The sequence below is a fragment of the Sturnira hondurensis genome, unplaced genomic scaffold (assembly GCF_014824575.4).
Source record: "Sturnira hondurensis isolate 20B ecotype Veracruz unplaced genomic scaffold, ASM1482457v3 Scaffold0002840, whole genome shotgun sequence".
In the NCBI taxonomy this organism is placed as follows: domain Eukaryota; kingdom Metazoa; phylum Chordata; class Mammalia; order Chiroptera; family Phyllostomidae; genus Sturnira; species Sturnira hondurensis.
In genome coordinates, this window is record NW_028075471.1 from 26,621,338 (window position 1) to 26,639,499 (window position 18,162).

The window sequence follows — 18,162 nt, forward strand, 5'->3', positions numbered from 1 at the left end:
ACTTAGCAGAAAGCACGTTGGGTAAGTGACTGCCTCCTCAGAGCTACAATGTCTCACTTATAGGGAGGGACAACAGTGCCTTGCCCCATGCCAGGGGCTCTGGGCCTGAGGCCCTGGAGTTTATAACATTTGCTTCAGCAGCTGGGTCAGTACAAGGTGACTATCCTGCACTTCTGGCTGCAGTTCTTAGAACCTAAAGGGAGACTTGAGGACCACTTCAGTTAAGGCCAAGTGATTCTAAATTAGCATTTGACCATGACTTTGTTCCAAGGAAGAATGTTAACTGCCGGTCAAGTGTGACTACTTTGCTTCTGCTTGGGTGTCATAGCTTTGCTTCACACGGCTCTGCCTACGACACTGTGAAGTTCTTCTTCCCTTTTTTCCAAGAAGCTCTAGTCTCTATGGTGACGCTGTCAGGAGAAGCAACGTAAAAGTGGAGGAAACCTCCTGCACGTATGGAACTTCAGCACCGTCTCTTGGCCATGGGACGGAAAAGCAGCCATGGTTCTCATTATAGTTGCATTAAAGTCCTACACCTTTTCAGAAGCTACGGCATTTAAGGAGGGAGTCGTGCCACGACCTAATTGTTATCTCAGCCCCCTCAGGGCAGGTGGGAGCCAGCCTCCAGCGTCTTCTCTGGAGCTGTTTAATCTGTTAGAATGAACTACTAGACAGGAAGTCATTGTGGGGCTGGAGGAAGCCTTAATGCTTCCCAATGGCTAACAGCATGAACCCAGGTCCACGCAGGAACAGGCACAGAGCGTGCATGATTGCTTTTATTCCTTCACTCAACAATACGTATTGAGCAGCTCCTGCCTGCCAGACCCTGTCCGAGGTGCTGGGGACAGGCAGCGAACCAGAGAGACTGGGTCCTGAGTGTCCCAGGCTTGAAAGCTGAGGTGGAGGGGTTACCAGGGCCTCTGCTCAGGGCCCTGCTGGAGGGGGCATTCGTGGGTGAGTTGTCACGAAAGCACAAAGGAGATGCGTCTGACTCAGGTTCAGGATCATTGGCATTTGAGAGCAGAAACACACCTTTAAAGCCACCTGGTCAAGCTTTTCATTCTGCAGATTGGGATAATGGCTTGGCTGAGGCCCCCTCCGGCTGCCTCCATGCGGTCCTACAGCACGGTGGTCACCTTGGGGCTTTGAAGACCCCAGGAGGCATGCAGCCCATTTTAGAAAATGTTTATGCTTTCTGAGAATAAAAATGTGAACTCTGTGATGCAGATTTTGTGGGAGACATGTATTCAGCAGGTCGAAGGGTCTCTGTTTTGTTTCTTAGCTCTCTCGACCATGATTTCAGAAGGAACGTGTTATCTCCTACTTAGTGGGACTTTACAGGGAACCTAAGTCCATCTACACAGTTAATCTGAGTTAATGAAAATCAAAAGCTTGAATAATCCAAAAACAGGTCATTGGACGCTAGGGGACTTTTGCTGGGGAGGCCCTAGGACACCCCCCGGTGAAGATGATAGCGAAGTATGGCCACTCAGGGCCAGGAGCTCAAAGACCCAGGCTGCATTTTGGGGCCACCACTGACAAATGTGCTCTTTGAGGGACTCCCGTGACCCACCCTCAGCCTGTTTTCTTTACGGCTATACATGAAGGTGATAAAAGCATCTCCATCACTGGGTTGTCGTGGGGAGTCAACAGAGTCGTGTCTGAAAAGGGCTGAGCGTATTTAGCATATGCCTGACACATGACAGCCACCCAGAGAAATGGTCGCTCTGATTATTAGCCCATGGCCTGAATTTTACAAGTTGTCACACTGTTCACATGTCCGTGGCAATGCCAACACTATGAATGTATTTGTGTAGGCCTCGCCTTATCTCAGGAAGCCCAGTGAGGGTTGACGAGGAAGCAGAAGTAAAAACAAATAGGGCCAGAAACAAGGCCGTGCCCCAGCTCTGCACTCTCACCGCAGGTGGGCCGCAGGCTCTGCTCCAGGTATCACCTACCCAATGCCAGCCGGACAGGCTGGCCCCTTACACAGTTTTCAGTGTTCAATGCACTTGACAAAGACCTAGCAAGTTCCTGCCACCTGCCAGGTACTATTCTATGTGTTGGTGATTCAGCAGTGAAGAGAACAGACACAATTCTCACCCCCGCTGTGATTATATTTTAGTGGGAGAAGCAGACAGGAAACATGGCAAATAGATTATAGCACATTTGTAAAAAGATATGGGCAATGGAAATATAAAGCTGCATAACGGAAATGGAGACTTTATGATTTTAAAAATCAATGGTCAGAGCCCATCCCTCTGGTCAGAAAGTGACAGCTGAGTAAAGATGTGTAAGCCCTGGCTGGTGTAGCTCAGTGGATTGAGGGCGAGCCTGCGAACCACACGATCGCGGTTCGATTCCCAGTCAGGGCACATGCCTGGGTTGCGGGCCAGTTCCCAGCAGGGGGCTCTCGAGAGGCAAACATACATTGATATTTCTCTCCTTCTCTCCTTCCTTTCCCCTCTAAATAAATTTAAAAATCTTTAAAAAAAAGACGTGTAAGAGACAAAAGGAGTGTGCTCTGTGTGTGTGTTTGGGAAAAGGGTATTCCAGCAGAGAGAACCACCAGTGAAAAGGCCCTGAGGGAGGGGCAGGGCCAGGTGCACCATAAACAGAGGAATCTAGTATGGCCAGAGCAAAACGAGCAGGGGAGAACCCTGGAAGACAAGGCCAGCTAGGTGCCTGGGAGCCCGATGCCATGCAGCCTTGTTGGGCGCCAGTGAGAGAGTTTTGAGCTCAGGACTGACATGCTCTGACTCAAGATTTAAGTGATCCCTCTTGTCACTGTATTGGGAGGCAAGTTAGGAAGTTATTTCAATAATCCAAGGAAGATGTGATGAGGAGGAGAATCCTTACCATAGATCAGATAGATGTGGAAGGTACGAAACGAAGGTGTTTCCTGATTGATTGAATGTGGGGTGCAAGAGAAAGACGGGAGTCGAGGATGAGCTCCAGCTCTGGGGCTCCACACCAAGAGACAGAGTGAGTGGAACGGGTCCAGACAGAGGCATCAGGAGTTCACCTTCGGACACGCCATGTGCGCAGTGTCTGGGAGACAGCCGAGCAGACAGTTAGGTTGATGAGTGTGGAGTTCAGCTGAGAAGTCTAGATTAGAAGGATGAAGTTGGTATTTAAAGCCAGGATTCTATAACGTACACAGCAGAAGAGGCGCAAGGACTGAGCTCGAGCTCGGAGGCCTTCCAACGTTGAGACAGGATAGAGCAGGTTCCGGGGAACAGGTGCAGCCCCTCAGCTGGGAGCCTCCACAGCGCCCTTTTGCATTCCGGGGCCAGCACCCTGGCACTCTGAGGCCAACCCTGGCACACTGCCATTCTGGTCACTAGAGTTTTATTGGAACTCAGCCACACTTCTCCATTTACACACTATTGACTCCTTTCACTTGACCACGTGAGAGTGAAGTCCAGTAGTTGCAGCAGACAGTGTATGACCCGCAAAGCCTGAAATAATTTACTCTCTGGCCTTTTATGGAACAACTGTGCCAACTTCTGTTGCAGATGAACACGGGAGAACAGCTCAGTCGGGCAGACCTCAGGTCGAGAAAAGGGTCTCACCAGCCTAGGGTGCTCTCTCTCTCTCTTCTATGTACAGCCTGGACGTAAAATTGTCACAGTGCTAGACTTGGGATTGCTTTTCACACTCTCATTTGCCTGCCTCTTTTAATGGCCCTCCTTTTATTGATTTACCGGGACTTTAGATAAAACTAGAGGAATATTTATCAAAATAAAGCCAGTGAGACCATGCCTTCCTCACCTGGGAACAGAGCACCATGGGAAGATGGATCAGCTGAAGTTCAGGGTTATGGATGTGTGAGCCTTGAGTACTATTGAATAAGGAGTGTTTGGAGAATTCAATCAAAGCAGACTCAGCACTGCCTTGCCCTCCTGCCCCCCTGCCCCATGCTTAGGAAGACTTGCTCACTGCAGTCTCTTTTGGGAGTCACAGCAGTTTCCCAGGAAAGATTCTTTCTTGTTTCCGTTTCACAGATGAGGAAACCGAGACTTAGGTAGGCTACATGAAGGGCTCACCTTGGGCAGAACTGAGATTGAAGTCCCGGTCTTCTGGCTTCTGGATCTCCATGCTAAGCAATACTTCCACACTGGTCTGCGAGCTGAGCCCTGATCTCCCTGTTTGGCTTCCATTAGGGCAGCTCTAGTTAGACTCAAATGCTAGGGAATCTTGTGTGATTAAAAAAAAAAATCTCTGGTCTTAAAGAATAGATTTTTAAAAACCACTGAATTCCATCGTGGTATCTTTACAGTGCAGTGCATCAAAAACCAGATTACATTGAGTTAGGATGCAAATAATCCTCAATTTATTTCACCGTTATCCCAATCTCTGGGGGCCAGAATCCGAGGTGATGCCTTGTTCCCATTTGTGAATGACAGAACTGAAAGCAGAATGTGAGCCTGTGGTTGGCCTAGGGCTCAGGGTGTGCCGTGAAATAGTAACCGTGCCATGGTCCCATTTCCCTGTTTGATCAGATCACAAATGTCATCTCTCAGTTTCCTGCTGGGGGGCGGAGGGAGGGTGTAACCAGAGATTTATCGTCATAGCAGAACTGAGTGGATCTTTGCATAAGTTTGTATCTGGCTTTCTAAAATGCAAAAAGAAATTTCTCGGGACACTTTTGTCTAGAATAACATCCCTAAAGGGGCTAGTACTTTGTTGAGTATTCTGTAAATGTCAGAAAATCTATGGAATTATTGTGACAGTTATTGATGCCTCATAAATGATTCTCTAAGCAGGGGTATCCAACCTTTTGGCATCTTTGGGCCACACATTAAGTACATTGAGACATGTAATCACAAAAGAACCCATAGTGTTTGAGTAAATTTATGACTTTGTGTTGGGCCGCATTCACAGTCATCCTGGGCTGCATGCAGCCAGTGGACCATGGGTTGGACACCAAAGTGTGCCTTGGGAGGTATTGGGGTGTTCATGAAAAGAAAGGGAAAAAAAGTTGCATGCCTCCTACCCTCCTACCCCTGCTCTTGAGGCCTGCTGCGGAATATGTGTTCATTTTCACAGGGAGCTCAAGGAGAAGATTCAGCCAGAAATCTTGGAGCTGATCAAACAGCAACGCCTGAACCGCCTCGTGGAAGGGACCTGCTTTAGGAAACTCAACTCCCGGCGAAGGCAAGGTATTGTGCCTGGGGCCACTCCACACCCTGCTCAGGTGCACCACAGCCCACCGCCTGGGAGGCACAGGGGTGTGGTGCTGGTTTAGGGGTAGGCCATGCGGCACAGTCCTGGGAAGTTCAGGTGCCCTGTGCATACCCAAGGAGAGCTAAAGTCCAGAATCACCAAATCCATGGAGCTGAAGAGCCATTCTGGGCCATTTAGGGCTGTGAATTTGCTGGTTGCGGCTCAATAGGAGCTAACATGCACTGTCTAAGAGCTTACCACGTGCCACGCTGTCATTTAACATATGTGAATGCACTTCATCCTCACAATTATCCTAGGGAGGGTCTATTGGGATTGCACCCGGTGTACAGATAAGAATACCAAGGCAACAGGGGTTAAGTAGTTGTCCAAAGTCGTGGAAGGGCAAGCATTCTCCAGCAGCTCTATGGCCCTTACTTTTAATGACTCCCTATGCTATCAGGTGAGCTGACACCCGCTGCTGCATTTGACCTTAGAGCTTTCAACATACTTGGACGTTTTTCTCCATCCCCCACATGAGTAACTGAACCAAGGTGGGATAGAATCCATTTTCATAACCTTGCAAGATAAATCTCTGAATTACCTGTCTAAACTCTTAATTCCAAAATTTCGCGTGAAAATGGGTGTCCTTAGACTAGATCTAAAAGGTGGAACACGCTTCCAGCTGCTTCTTAGCCACACAAGTCCAGTCTTTCGATCGCTTTCTTGCTGTCTTGACATGCTGCTGATTGCAGAGTCGAAGTGCTCACACCACACTGAAACAAAGAGTTAGAAAATAAAACTGAAAAGTACGCTTTGGGGAGAGGTGAAGACACTGAGGAGCAGCCAGAAGCAAGCGCCAGCATTAGTTCCTGTACCAAGAATAACCACCTGTCACGGCTCGGGAGGCACTCTCGCAGCATTTGTGAACTGGGATGGGTGTCCGTCCAAACACAGGGCTCGCCCACCAACGACAAGCATCATTCATGGTTATGTCAAGCCCAGCCCCTGACCATTTACTGTGAGAGCTTTGGGCTGAATATTGAGTAAATGCATTGATGTCAGATGTTACCGTTAAAACCCATGTTATAGAATTTCCAAAGGCAGAAGATCCTTGAGGAATGAAAATACAGATTTTTCTCAGAGGATGAGAAGCCATGACAATGAACTTCAAGCTGGGTCTCCAGAGAGGACAGTGGGCAGAACAATACAGGGCTGAGTCATAGCTGGGACTGAGACAGGCTCACATAGGAAGATCAGTGCAGGAGCTAACCCAGGGCCCCCACGCAGCCACCGAAGGACAAGCTCACTCCCTCCTTACTCGCATGGACGTCTTTGTCAGAGTAAGTGCTGTTCCAAGAAGACAATATGGACACAGTGGTGAGGACAAGACCCCCCAAGGCAGACAAGTAACTGCAGTCCTGCCCCTTCCTCCCCAGCTGTGTGACCTTCGGGCAGTTCCCCAACTGAAGCAGGGGTAGCAGTGCCTGACCCTTAAAGTCACTGTGAGGAGAAAGGTGATTGTGAGTGTCGCCCTTAGACACCAACGACAAAGGGCCCTACCTTTGTTTTGAAGATCAGTCAGGAAACGAGCACTGGCCTGGGAGTGCAAGGGCTTGGTTCTCGGCCCCTCAACTCTGTAAGAAACCACGTGGACATCCTTAGGGAGGACCTGTGACTTCTCAGGACCACAGCTTCCCGTCTGCTAGAAAGACTTGGACCACGTGATCTGTTAGTTCTAGGAACCAGATAGTCCATTACAGTATGTGCCCTGATGGCTTCATTGCCTTTGGAAAAATCAGGATATGTCACCCCATGATGTGATTTATTAAGTTTGTATTTACTTAATGTTGGGCAAAAGGCACAGAAGTGGGGCAAGGGGAGGTGGCACATACACATACCGCCACCAGATGCCTCCCCTGGTGCCCGGCTAGGATCCTTGGAACCTGCTTCGAAGAACTCAGTTGAACCTCACTGCCTACCTCGCCACCAGACCTCTCCTCCCAGGCTGACATGGTAGGTTCTGCTGGAATAGTCCCATTTCGAAATGTAATGACTACAGGTTTTTTGTTGTCATTTTGGGTTTTTGCTAAAGAAATCTTAGTCCCTTATCTGCACATTTTTCCAGTTTTTAAATACGAATTACCCGATGAACAAAAACCATTAGCATCCAGATTATAAATGTATTATTCAGCTCCCCAGGGAGCCTGGCCATCTGTGTTTAAAATGAAATCATCCTTCCTACTACAGAAAGGAAGACTTCGGGGTGTTTGGGAAATGGGATGATTTTAAAATCTGGCGACTGGCTCGCTGTGCTCAGACTGTGCTGACGGTGGCTTCACATGACCCCACCCAAACATTTCGTCCAGACGTACACAGGTGAGTGAGGACGGGACACACGATCCTCCGAATGCCTTCGAGAAAGGTGCACTTTCACGTGCAACTTCTGATGGCACAGCCAGGTGCCATCACAGGTTCAAGAGCAAGCACATCCACGAAAGAGCCAGAGGCGTTGAGGGTTCTGGAACCGCGTCCCACTGTGGAAGGGAGCAGCGGCCTGCAGGGCGACAGAATGCCGAGTCCCAGCACCGGACTCTCATCCGGGAGAGCCGCCTGCAAAGCGAGGAGGATCTGCAAGGCAGAACGACCTCCCCGTCGTCTGTCCCTACAGTTGTCTTCCTTCACTGGACCAAGAGAGAAATCTTGTGTCTCATCATCTCAAAGATGACATTTCCCTTTCAAAGAACTGCTGGCGTCCCTCACGTTTGGTGCTCTGGAAAGGTTCTACCTCAGGCAGCAAGTTAACCATCTCCTGAGGGTTCTCCACATGGCTAACCTACAAAAGATCCAGCATCCTAAAAGTGGCCCAAGAAGTGACTGTAGGAAAGGCCACATCGCTGCCTCCCCCCACAGGGCTCCCAGGGCCCACTGAGGCCACGGCGCGGTCAATCAAGACTCGGTTCTGGCTGCACCTGGGGTCTCACTGAGCTCACCAGCATCTCACACGCAACAGCGGTAGCTGTTGTTCAGCTTGGCTATCTCCCCCAAAGACCTGTGAGCGGGCCCACACTTGTCTCCGGCCTGCCTGATGAAGGCAGACAATAAGCTACACTGTTTAATATAGCTACCTATGGCCAGGGTCATTAAAATCAAATGGAATTTAAAAATTCTTTTCATCCTCTTGATAAAGCGGACAACAGGGTATTTCCATCCTTGCGTGAAGTTCAATTGAACATTACTGTGAGAATTACAGCCATCGGTGGTGATTAGCCCCATAATGATATATGTGACATTGGGAATAGCTTTAATCAGCCCTGGAGACCTTCTTTCCATGCTCGTGAATTTTGAAAACAGCTTTTCCCTCTGATCCTTCAGAGACAGACAGACAGACAGACAGACACAAAATTGTCCTCATACTTTCCATTTTTGAGTTTGGGGGCTGAATAGCTGGCTGCTGATGCACTAACCTCCTAATTGACTGGAAAGCCTCTATATTAACTCCTGTTTTCTCCTGAATGCTGGTAAACAATCTGTGATAATGTTCTCACTGCTTCTTGCTAATTACTTTCAGTGACAAAATCCACTCATTCATGGCCCAGAGGGATTGAGGCACTAGTAACTTCGTGCTGGGTTTTGAAAAGAAAATACGCATTTTTCTTACCCTAAAAGAAACTGAAAATCAAGCTGCAGCTGGTGGCCGATGCTGAACTAGTCTCGCCCACAAGTGGGCGCTGCGTTGGGCGGAGCTGGCGTGCTGCTTTTCTTTACAGCCTCTCCCACTTCAGGGCGGGTGTAACCAAGCCGGGAGGCCACCAATCCTCCCCAGAACTCAGCACCCCAGCCTCTGTCTCATGGAAGGTGCTGACTGAGTGCCAGCATTTGAGACTCAGGAGTCAAAGCCCCCTTTCCAGGATTTGTCGTCCACCCCAGACTTCCTATCTGATGGGGCAGAGAAGACCCCCACCACTTACAGAGAAAGAGGAACTTACTTAGGACCAGAGAAGGGTTGGGCAGAGGTCAGAAAGAAACCCGAGGTGTCTGGTGGCATGACGTCAAGAGAATATAAGCCTCCAGTCGGAGGAAGTTCTGTCTGCTGCACATCAGATACTGTTATGGCCGGGCTCCATGTGCCCTTTTGTGTTTCTTTTACACAAACATGGATGGCAACATTGCCCCGATAACCTGATAAACAGCCGCTGTTCTCTGGTCATTTCTGAAGGTGAGACTGTGTCACAGGAGAGACCCGCTCTGTTCCTGCTTTTCCCTGCAGAGCACACAGCTCTGCTGAGTCCCTGTCCCTACTTCTTCGACCTGGGAAGCAGAGGTGATGGGAACCGCCTCTTCTCTCTCAGTGGCCATCAAGAAGGGAGGGAGCTTCTTCTCCCTGAGCTCCATGGCCTCGTTCCTCACTCCTGCCTTCCATCCCAGTGAGTCCCTGCTCTCCCCAGGGAGAGTGCTGTGTGTGTCCTAGGCGCACCACAGACGTTCAGTGGACAAACTTACCTGGAATTTATACGCAGCCAGGTTTTTTTGGAAGTCTTACAAGTGAACAGAAGTTTTGCACTTCCCTCCAAGCTGTATCTGTTCATACCACTTACTGCTCTCAGCGCCTCCCCGCGTGAATAAGGACGACTGGTCTTCTGCTGTGCCACATCGACCCCTGGGCCCCGGGTTCCCTCTAGAGGTAAACTCCAGCCCCCGGAACCGACTCCAACTTGAGAAGCGAGGACTTCCTAGAAGGAACAGGCTAAGACATTACTCAAAATAAGGCCAGAGTGCCCACCTGTTAACAGCTTACTGACTTCCTTCCTGGGTTTCCGTCCCCTTTCACTTGCTCACTTAGCCAAAGACCCCACCTCCAGGGTGACAGAGGAAGGAAGGTGTTACAGCCAACTTCTCCCACCGGCTCTGCGGTCAGCACAGGCCGTGTAGACCAGGTGGAAGCTCCGTCTGGGCAGCCCCTCATGCCAGGACCCAAAAGTGCAGCTGACAGCTGAGAGCTGAGGCATGGGCCACCCCTTTGGCGTTCACAGTTCCTGCCGTGGACTACAGGTCAAATTTCCAGATCTGTTTTCTCCAGGGAAAACTGGCAGTGACCCGCTTGCCTCATTGAAATGGCTGTGGGTTACTCAGGAGTAATTTTATTTTCTCCCTTTGATAGACTCTTCCAGAAAAAAATGATGAGATATAAATACATATATATATATATACATAACATAATTTTGAAAATGTAGCAATTCCAGATGTTTTCCTAGCCATTAAATAACTTTCTTTCCTCTAAAAATTTTCTGCCAGAGTTCGTTTAAAACGATTCTTTTAAATATGTGAATTGCCCTATTCTGACAACATTCAGGAATTCGCAGACCATATTTATAGACAGGGAAGACAGAGTGGTTGAGACTTTTGTGGATCAAGCTCGAGGGTTTTCTTTGTTCATTGTGCAGCTTTTTCTTCCATTTTTAGACTTTCTTCTTCTATTAAAAGAGTCATAGTTAACACATGCTTTCAAAGTACAAGCAACTTTAAATAGAAAAACAATTTTCTGAAAGCGTTTTGGGGAGTATTGTAGTCAGAGTGGTTTCAAAGTCCGTGGTGTTGGTACACACAGATTTGAGGCAAGTCCGCCAAGGCTGTGACATCTGCCAGCTGCAGAGGGGCACAGAGGGGCTACAAGTCACACGCACTTTGTGCCCTAAGTGTTTGACCAAGTCCCCTTCGGTCCTCGTTTGTCAATTCTGCCAGCATCAGTTGTGCAACTTCTAGGTGCCAGGCTTTGTGCCAGGGGGTGGGGCAGGGCCGTTATGAAGATAGTTGCAGAGAGCCTGGCTTCTCCATGCTGGCAGGGCTGATGCATCCCGGAGTCTCCTTTCATCAGTAATTGGTCACAGGGCACCCATTAGGACAAGTTGCTGACCTAGGGTATGTGACACATCATGGAAAACACTAAGGTGCTTAACGTGTCAGCCCTCATGATCAAAGAAGATGCTGCAGCAGCTAATGGGATGGGGAGAGTCCCTTCTGCTGTAGTAATCAAAGAGGACTTCCTGGAGGAGGCAGCACCTAAGTTCAGCCTTAAGATCTGCACAAAGATTGCTGCTGTCACACTGAAGTTTCTTATCTATAAAAGTTTCTCTTTGCCTCCTTTTCCCAACCTGACAGGCTTATTCAGCAATTTTTATAATGTTTGGGAACAGAGAGGAGGTTAAGCTAAAGGAATTGTTTATAGGAATGACCCTAAGGCCCTCGTCCTGCCTATGTAGAGAACCAAACTTGAAGGATTGGACAGGAAGTGATTGTGAATGTCCTCACTCTTTGTAAAAATCCCTGGATTACTTAGATTATTTCCAGCCCTGTGTCTATCACTCACATCCTGACAATCCGTCCATTGATTAATTTGTGATACTAGCCTCCAGGGTTGGGGGTTTGATGTGCCAACTAAGACACATCTCACGGCTATCGCAACTGGCTCAACATACTCAGAGAGGGAAGCGGAAGCAGCAACGTGCTGAGAAAGCTGCTTGCTCTACACCTCACTCCCTGTCTCTCTCAGGCTTGTATGGAATAAACCTCCCAGGAATGAACCTCATAGTTACTATAGAAACTGGTAAATAGCCCTCTGGAAGCCACCACCTCAGAAAACCTGTTGCCATCATCTTAGAAGGATGTGAGACCTTTCCCAGCAGATCTCAAATGTATGTTCAGCAGGTCAGGTGCCTACTGACCATCAGAAGGGACTCGCTGATCAGGGCTCTGGACCCCATTCCTTTCTGAAGACTTCAATCAGATGGATGGCTTGTTCTTCCAGGCCGTTCTATTAGGAAATAAAGATGTCAATATTTTTAGAAACCAGAATTACTTACCTTGTACATTTGTGTTTTCTTCCTCAGACAAGTTTTGGTATTGTCGGCTTTCACCAAACCACAAGGTCCTGCATTATGGAGACTTGGAAGAAAGTCCTCAGGGAGAGGTGCCCCATGACTCCTTACAGGACAAATGTAAGTGACCATGCTGGGCAGGAGGCCCAGGCTGGGGTTGCTTGATTGTTTCCTGGTCACTAAATGTCATGCAGAAAAACTATTCACCTACATAAAGCCACCGGGTATGTCTCATCTCATTGTAAGTCCCGGCTTGAATGGTCTTGTTATCCCTCCCCACATTTATGTCTTAGAGTTGAGTGTATCCCGTACTTGGAATGCAGTGCTACTGCAGACCCAATGGCCGCCTACTTCAAGGGCATAATGCAGGCACTTGGGAAATTTAGGATAAAAGACATTTTCTTTTTTCTACATATTCCCTGAAATACATATTATTTGCTATTTTTGTACAATGTCTGTTTCAATGTATATATTTTGAATAACCAAGAGTATGGTAGATTATTTTAGTCCAACACCAAGCCAAGTTCCAGGTTATTTATTTATTTATTTGTTTGTTTGTTTGATTTTAGACTGTGTGTGTGTGTGTGTGTGTGTGTGTGTGTGTGTGGAGGGAGAGAGAGAGAAACATGCATTTATTGTTCCACTTATTGATGCATTCATTGATTGATTTTTGTATGTGCCCTCCCCTGGGATTGAACCTGCAACCTTGGTATAACAGGACAATGCTCTAACCACCTGAGCTACCTGGCCAGGCCCTGTTTTAATGTGTATATTTTGAAGAACCAGTAATGTACTAGATTATTTTAGCCCAACGCCAAACCAGTTTCCAAGGTTTTTAGACAGCATTCAGTGTACATATTAAATGAGGTATTATAGAAACATTAAAATATAAAGGCCGGTGAATTAATTTGGAAGAGAAATTACAAGAAATGAGCATAGCTTCATATCCCAGGTAGATAAATCAAAGAGTGAGAAAACTAAAGACACTTTTAAATAACCTTTAAAAGTCCCAGTAACCCTGCAGTGAGTCACACACGTGTGTCCCAGACTGAGACCTTACCCCCAACTCCTAGCCCCTTCTCACTTGTCACCCCAGGGCACATGGAAGTCAACTGGAGACTGTCTTCCTTGAAACTCATGCCATCAGAAGCAAAAATAAATCACAAGTGGAAAATTCCTCGCACATCCAGACACTGCTGATATATCAGACAGACAGCCTGGAACATTCTCTCTTCCTCCCGCTTAAACATGGGGCAGTCTGGGCTCTGCAGTGTCATTTACTTCAGACAGCCGTCTCCTTTCCCGGGGGCACTGCCTCCCCAGTGCTGATGACTGACACTATTAATGGGAAGAGAAGAAAATGGAAACCTGCTGCTGCTGAGTCTGGGCAGTGTCTACACATCCTTGCAGGGGGCATCCCGGGCCCCGGTCCAGAAGGAGGACCCTCCCTTCAGGTCCCAGGAAGCCCTACCCGGCCGTGGACAAGCTAGACCACTGCCTCCCAGAGAGTGGGTTTCGGACCAGCAGCATCGCCTGGGACCTTGCTGGAAATGCAGATGTTTAGGCCTCGCTTCTGGACCTGCTGGCTCAGCAGTTCTGGGGGTGGAGGGGCAGCAATCTCTATCTGAATGGGCCCTCCGGGCCCTGCTGATGTTCAGTTGAGGGGAGAACTGCGGGCTGCCAGTTGCCGTGTGCGCTTCACAGTGGTTCTTTGAATTTAGCTTTCGCCCATAAGTCCAAGTTTAAAGGAACAGCAATAGTGAATTGGTAGTGGGTTACCAACTTTTAATTTTGGTAAACAAGGGTATTAAAAGTAACATATACCTAAAATTTTATATCACAGTACTTTCATTTTTTTTAAAAATTACTCTGGCCAGATGGCTCAGTGGGTTGGAGTATCATCCCATTCACCAGAAAGATTATAGATTCAGTCCCTGGTCAGGGCAAATAGCTGGGTAGCAGGTTCAATCCCCTGTATGGGAGGGAACTGATTGATATCTCTCTCTCTCTCTCAGATTAATTAATATATATTCCTGGTGAGGATTTTTTTTAAAAAAGAGGACTTTGGATCACATCACAATAGACAGTAAGGAAGATCTAATCTAGGAATGAGCAATAGTCTCTTCTATGGAATTAAATTAGCTTCATTAACCACTCACACCCGTGTTTCCATCTTCCTCTGATTTCTAACTGGTGAAAACTCCCTCAGGAACTAGGTGCTGCCCAGAGCCAGCGCCCTGGAATCAGCCCCACGGTGCCGAAATGAGGAGTCAGTGCTCACTGCTGGCCACGGCCACCGGAAACTCTGCGAGGAGTCTCCCACAGCCTCCATCCTCACCTGCCCAAGAAATAGGGAAAGCGGTCCAGGCAGAAAACAGACAGACAGACAGACAGCTAATTGGTTCCTTTCCCACGTGGCCTGAGGAATCATCTCTTCCACTCACAAGATGTGTCATTTGTCTCTGTGTTGACAGGGACAGAGGCCACTTCTCAGCACACAGGCAGGCACTTGTTTGGCTCTGACAGCCGGTTTCCTGCGTACACTCCCTTGCCAGCAGCAGGTCCTGTTGCTGAGGAAATGGGTTAGAGAGGGTCATGGCGTGGACAGCCCCTGAGCCTCGTGCACGGGCACTTCCTGGCATTGCCCAAAAACTGGTACCCACACCCTAGCTCTACCAAGGCCCTTACCCACAAAAGCACAGGGTGACAGTCACTGGCTAGAAGCCAGGAATGCTTCCATCAGGGCAGTGGCGGAGCAAGGCCGAGCTGCAGACCTCCCAACAGCAGCTGGCGAGGGCCTATGAGCAGCACCACTTCTGGGAAGGGGCTGCAGCCACCCGCTCCACCAGTGGTTTGAAATTCTTGTCCACCCCTTTCCCTCCTGCTTTTAAATCTGGTCATGTGGAGTTTGGAAGAGCTGCTTCGTAACAGTTTACCCACTGCAGTCAGAATCAAAAACCCATACTTGTGCAGGTATGTGCACTTGTGCGTCGGTGACATTACATCTGTGTGCATGTGTGTCCCAGACCGGTGTTTTCTTTGTGTAATGAAGTCAAATGAAGCTATTATGCACCTGAGCTGATCAGGGCCCTGGCCCAGGCAACTAAGTTTGCTGCCTTGGGCCGGCTACCTGGTTTGCCCACCATTGCAATTACATATTCTGCCTGGAGCAAGTAGCCCATTCTCTGGGAGCTCTTGAAAGTCAGAAACTTCAATCCACCAGAAAAATGTGTCGTGTCTTTAATTAATGTCAAGTGCCATTGCTCTTGCCTGGTGTGATTGCCCTCTCTTGAGACCAAGGGGGAAATTGCCTTCTGCCCCTTCAGTTAATCAGTGCTGACTATTGAGATATCAATGAATCAAACAGTGTAATTGAATCTTCTTCCTCCAGAAGAGTGTGAGTGAAGATGGCAGGACTCCCTTTAGCTGTCTTTATCCCTAAGGTGGAGGAAGTCACTCTTCTCCCATTTGTTTTATTTGACAGGAAATAAGGCCCTTAAAAATCTATATCCCCTTCCATCCCCTCACCCCACAGCCCTCCCACTAGGTGGATAAGCCTCATCACCCCAATAAACACTAGGCTCTAGTGTTTTCCACCCCTGGGTCCCCCAGCACCTCCCTTGGAGAGGATGTAAGCCTGCACTCCCACACCAACACCAAAGACACCGAGGAGAAGGCTCACCCCTCACACAGGCCATGAGGCCTGTTAGGAGGAGAAGCACAGCAAGACAGCAAAGCAAAGCAGGCAATTCGATCACTGATGCGTGGTGAATAATTCAGCTCCCCCAATCAACAGAGAGCACTAACTCTGGTTATTGATAATGAGAACAATTCCAAATAACATTTACTGAGTGCTTATAACATGCCAGGCACTGTGCTGAGAACTTTCCATTCATTATCCTCTCGACAACCTGGAGTGGTAGATACCATTGTCCTTGTTTTAGAGATAAGAAAACTGAGCTACAGAAAAATTAAGTGACTTGTCCAAGGTCACATGGCTAGTAAATGGACAAAGATCTGAATGCCACCATCCTACTTCACAGACCAGCTTCTTACCCACTTACCCACATTGAAAGCTAACAATTACCTCAGCTCCAACATCAGGTGTTAAGTCTCAGAGCAGCGCTCTGAGATGGACGATGTTAAAGTCCACATTACAGGCCAGGAAGCTTCAGCTCCCAAAGTGTCAGCCCAAAGTGGTATAGCCAGTAGGTGTGTCCACCTTTCAAACCAGCTTTCAAACACAGGCTCTGTGATCCCAAAGGCACAGCCCTTCCCTCTACTCTGTACCACCAACTGAGAGAGCAGGTTCTTCACCTCACTGTGCCAGGCTCGGCCTGTACCACCGCCTCCACAGCTGCTCCCATGCGAACTGTGTTCACAGCAAGTGCTCATGGCTTACCAGCTACTTCCTGGGGTTATTTCTGCCTCAACTTAGCTCCCAGTGGTGAAAACGAAAACGACTTTTATCACAGTGGCCATATTTACTTTTTCAATGGTATCTTTGTTTTAAGTCATAATTGACAAACATAAGGAAAAACCATGACCTACCAAGGGAGCATGGAGTGGAACAGTGAGCAATAGTCCTGGCTCTGTCCTCCTATATGACTTTCAATAATTTATTGCCTCTTTAGGTCTCAGCCTTCCCATCTGTGCAATGGGAGTATTGAATTAGATCGCCTCAAGCCAGCTCAAAGTGAAGGAAGCATGGAAAGAAATGAAGCCATGCCTGAAGAATTTAGAGTTGAGGGTAGGGTACCAGAAGTGACCATCCTGTCCTCGTATCTCTGGACGCCACTTCTTTATGCTGCCCCCCTCAAAAGGCCATGGAAACTCTCACCTGGCTTTGACATAATCAAGAGCCCTCTGCTGCCTCCTTAGAGCACAGATTCAAAGGATGTGAGTCTAATTCTTCTTGTGGGAATAGAGAAGGTGGCATTTCAGCCCTCAGATGCCTACTCTTCCAGTGCATCTAGAGGCAAACTATGCAAAGAACAACCTTTAAAAGCCACAGTGTATTTTTAGAGTTTTTTGTTTTCCTTTTAGCCATAATCCTGTGAGTAATAGAGAAGCTTGTCTCCTTGACAGGGGACAATGTATATAAAAATGTTAAGTACGTACTGCCGCAAACGAGGTGGAAAAGTGCCTTTTCTCCCCTGGAGCCTCCTCGTTAGAGATTCCGTAGGCTGTCCCCACGGTGGACTTTGTGTTAATCTTGTCCCATTGCATATGATGGGTTTTCAAAGCCAAGGGGTGACTTGCTATTTGTATATTGTTGACACTCTAGTTCATGGACCATGTTACAGATTATACAACAAAGACTTTCTACTTCTGAGGCTCTTACAACTCAGCCTCCATCTGAAGCTTGAGAAGGTTTTCTGAACTGTTACATTAATATGTCAAATTCACTTCGGTGGTGGATTTTCCATTGAAAAGCAAACCCAGTGTCCCAAGGGGCCTAAATGTCCCCCTTCTTAAGCAGCCAGATAGGCCGCTGAGAGGAACAGAGCTGATCCTTGGTTATGAAAATGGATTTGAGGAGAACTGAAGTTCGCAGTTGTAGTCAACAGTATGTTCAGAAGTCATAGGGACCAATGACAAGGAGGTGCCAATTCAAAGGAGTGAGCGGAGGCAGGAAAGGGGTCCGAGGTAATGGCTCTGCCACTGGGGATAGACGGCATCGGTACATTCTGCAGCGGGAGCGAACGACCCCCAAATCTCAGTGGCTTAGGACAACAAGAGTTTATTTCTCGCTCCTCACATTATATAACCAACATTATACCACTTCACATGGTCATACTGGGACCAAGGCCAGAGGCTGCTTGGCCATTCCATAGCTATGCCATTGGATGCAACACAGGACCTGTTCAGTTTCTGCAACTGGGGAAGAGTAGCTGGTGGGCATGGACTTTTCACTGCCTCAGCCAGTGAAAGAGACTTGCCATTTCCTCTTACATGTCATTGGCCAGAACTAATCCCATGGCCCCAGAGGTTGCTGGGAAGTGTAGTCTTCCATATGCCCAGAAAGAAAGGAAGGCCAGATATTAGTGAGTACGAGTAATGTCAACCACAGGGGTCTAGAATCAGGACTGCAAACATCAGGGGACCGACAGCTGGGGCA

The 18,162-nt window shown here is 48.1% G+C and overlaps 1 protein-coding gene across 3 annotated transcripts in view; it reads left to right on the forward strand.

The window, feature by feature from the left end:
- ELMO1 (engulfment and cell motility 1) overlaps positions 1-18,162 on the forward strand; it is a 476,071-nt gene that overhangs the window by 438,877 nt on the left and 19,032 nt on the right. For all 3 annotated transcript variants that reach the window (XM_037041133.1, XM_037041135.1, XM_037041136.1), the window contains 2 exons: positions 5,053-5,165; positions 12,054-12,161. In XM_037041133.1, coding sequence (XP_036897028.1) covers positions 5,053-5,165; positions 12,054-12,161 — 221 coding nt within the window. The remainder of the gene's footprint in view (positions 1-5,052; positions 5,166-12,053; positions 12,162-18,162) is intronic.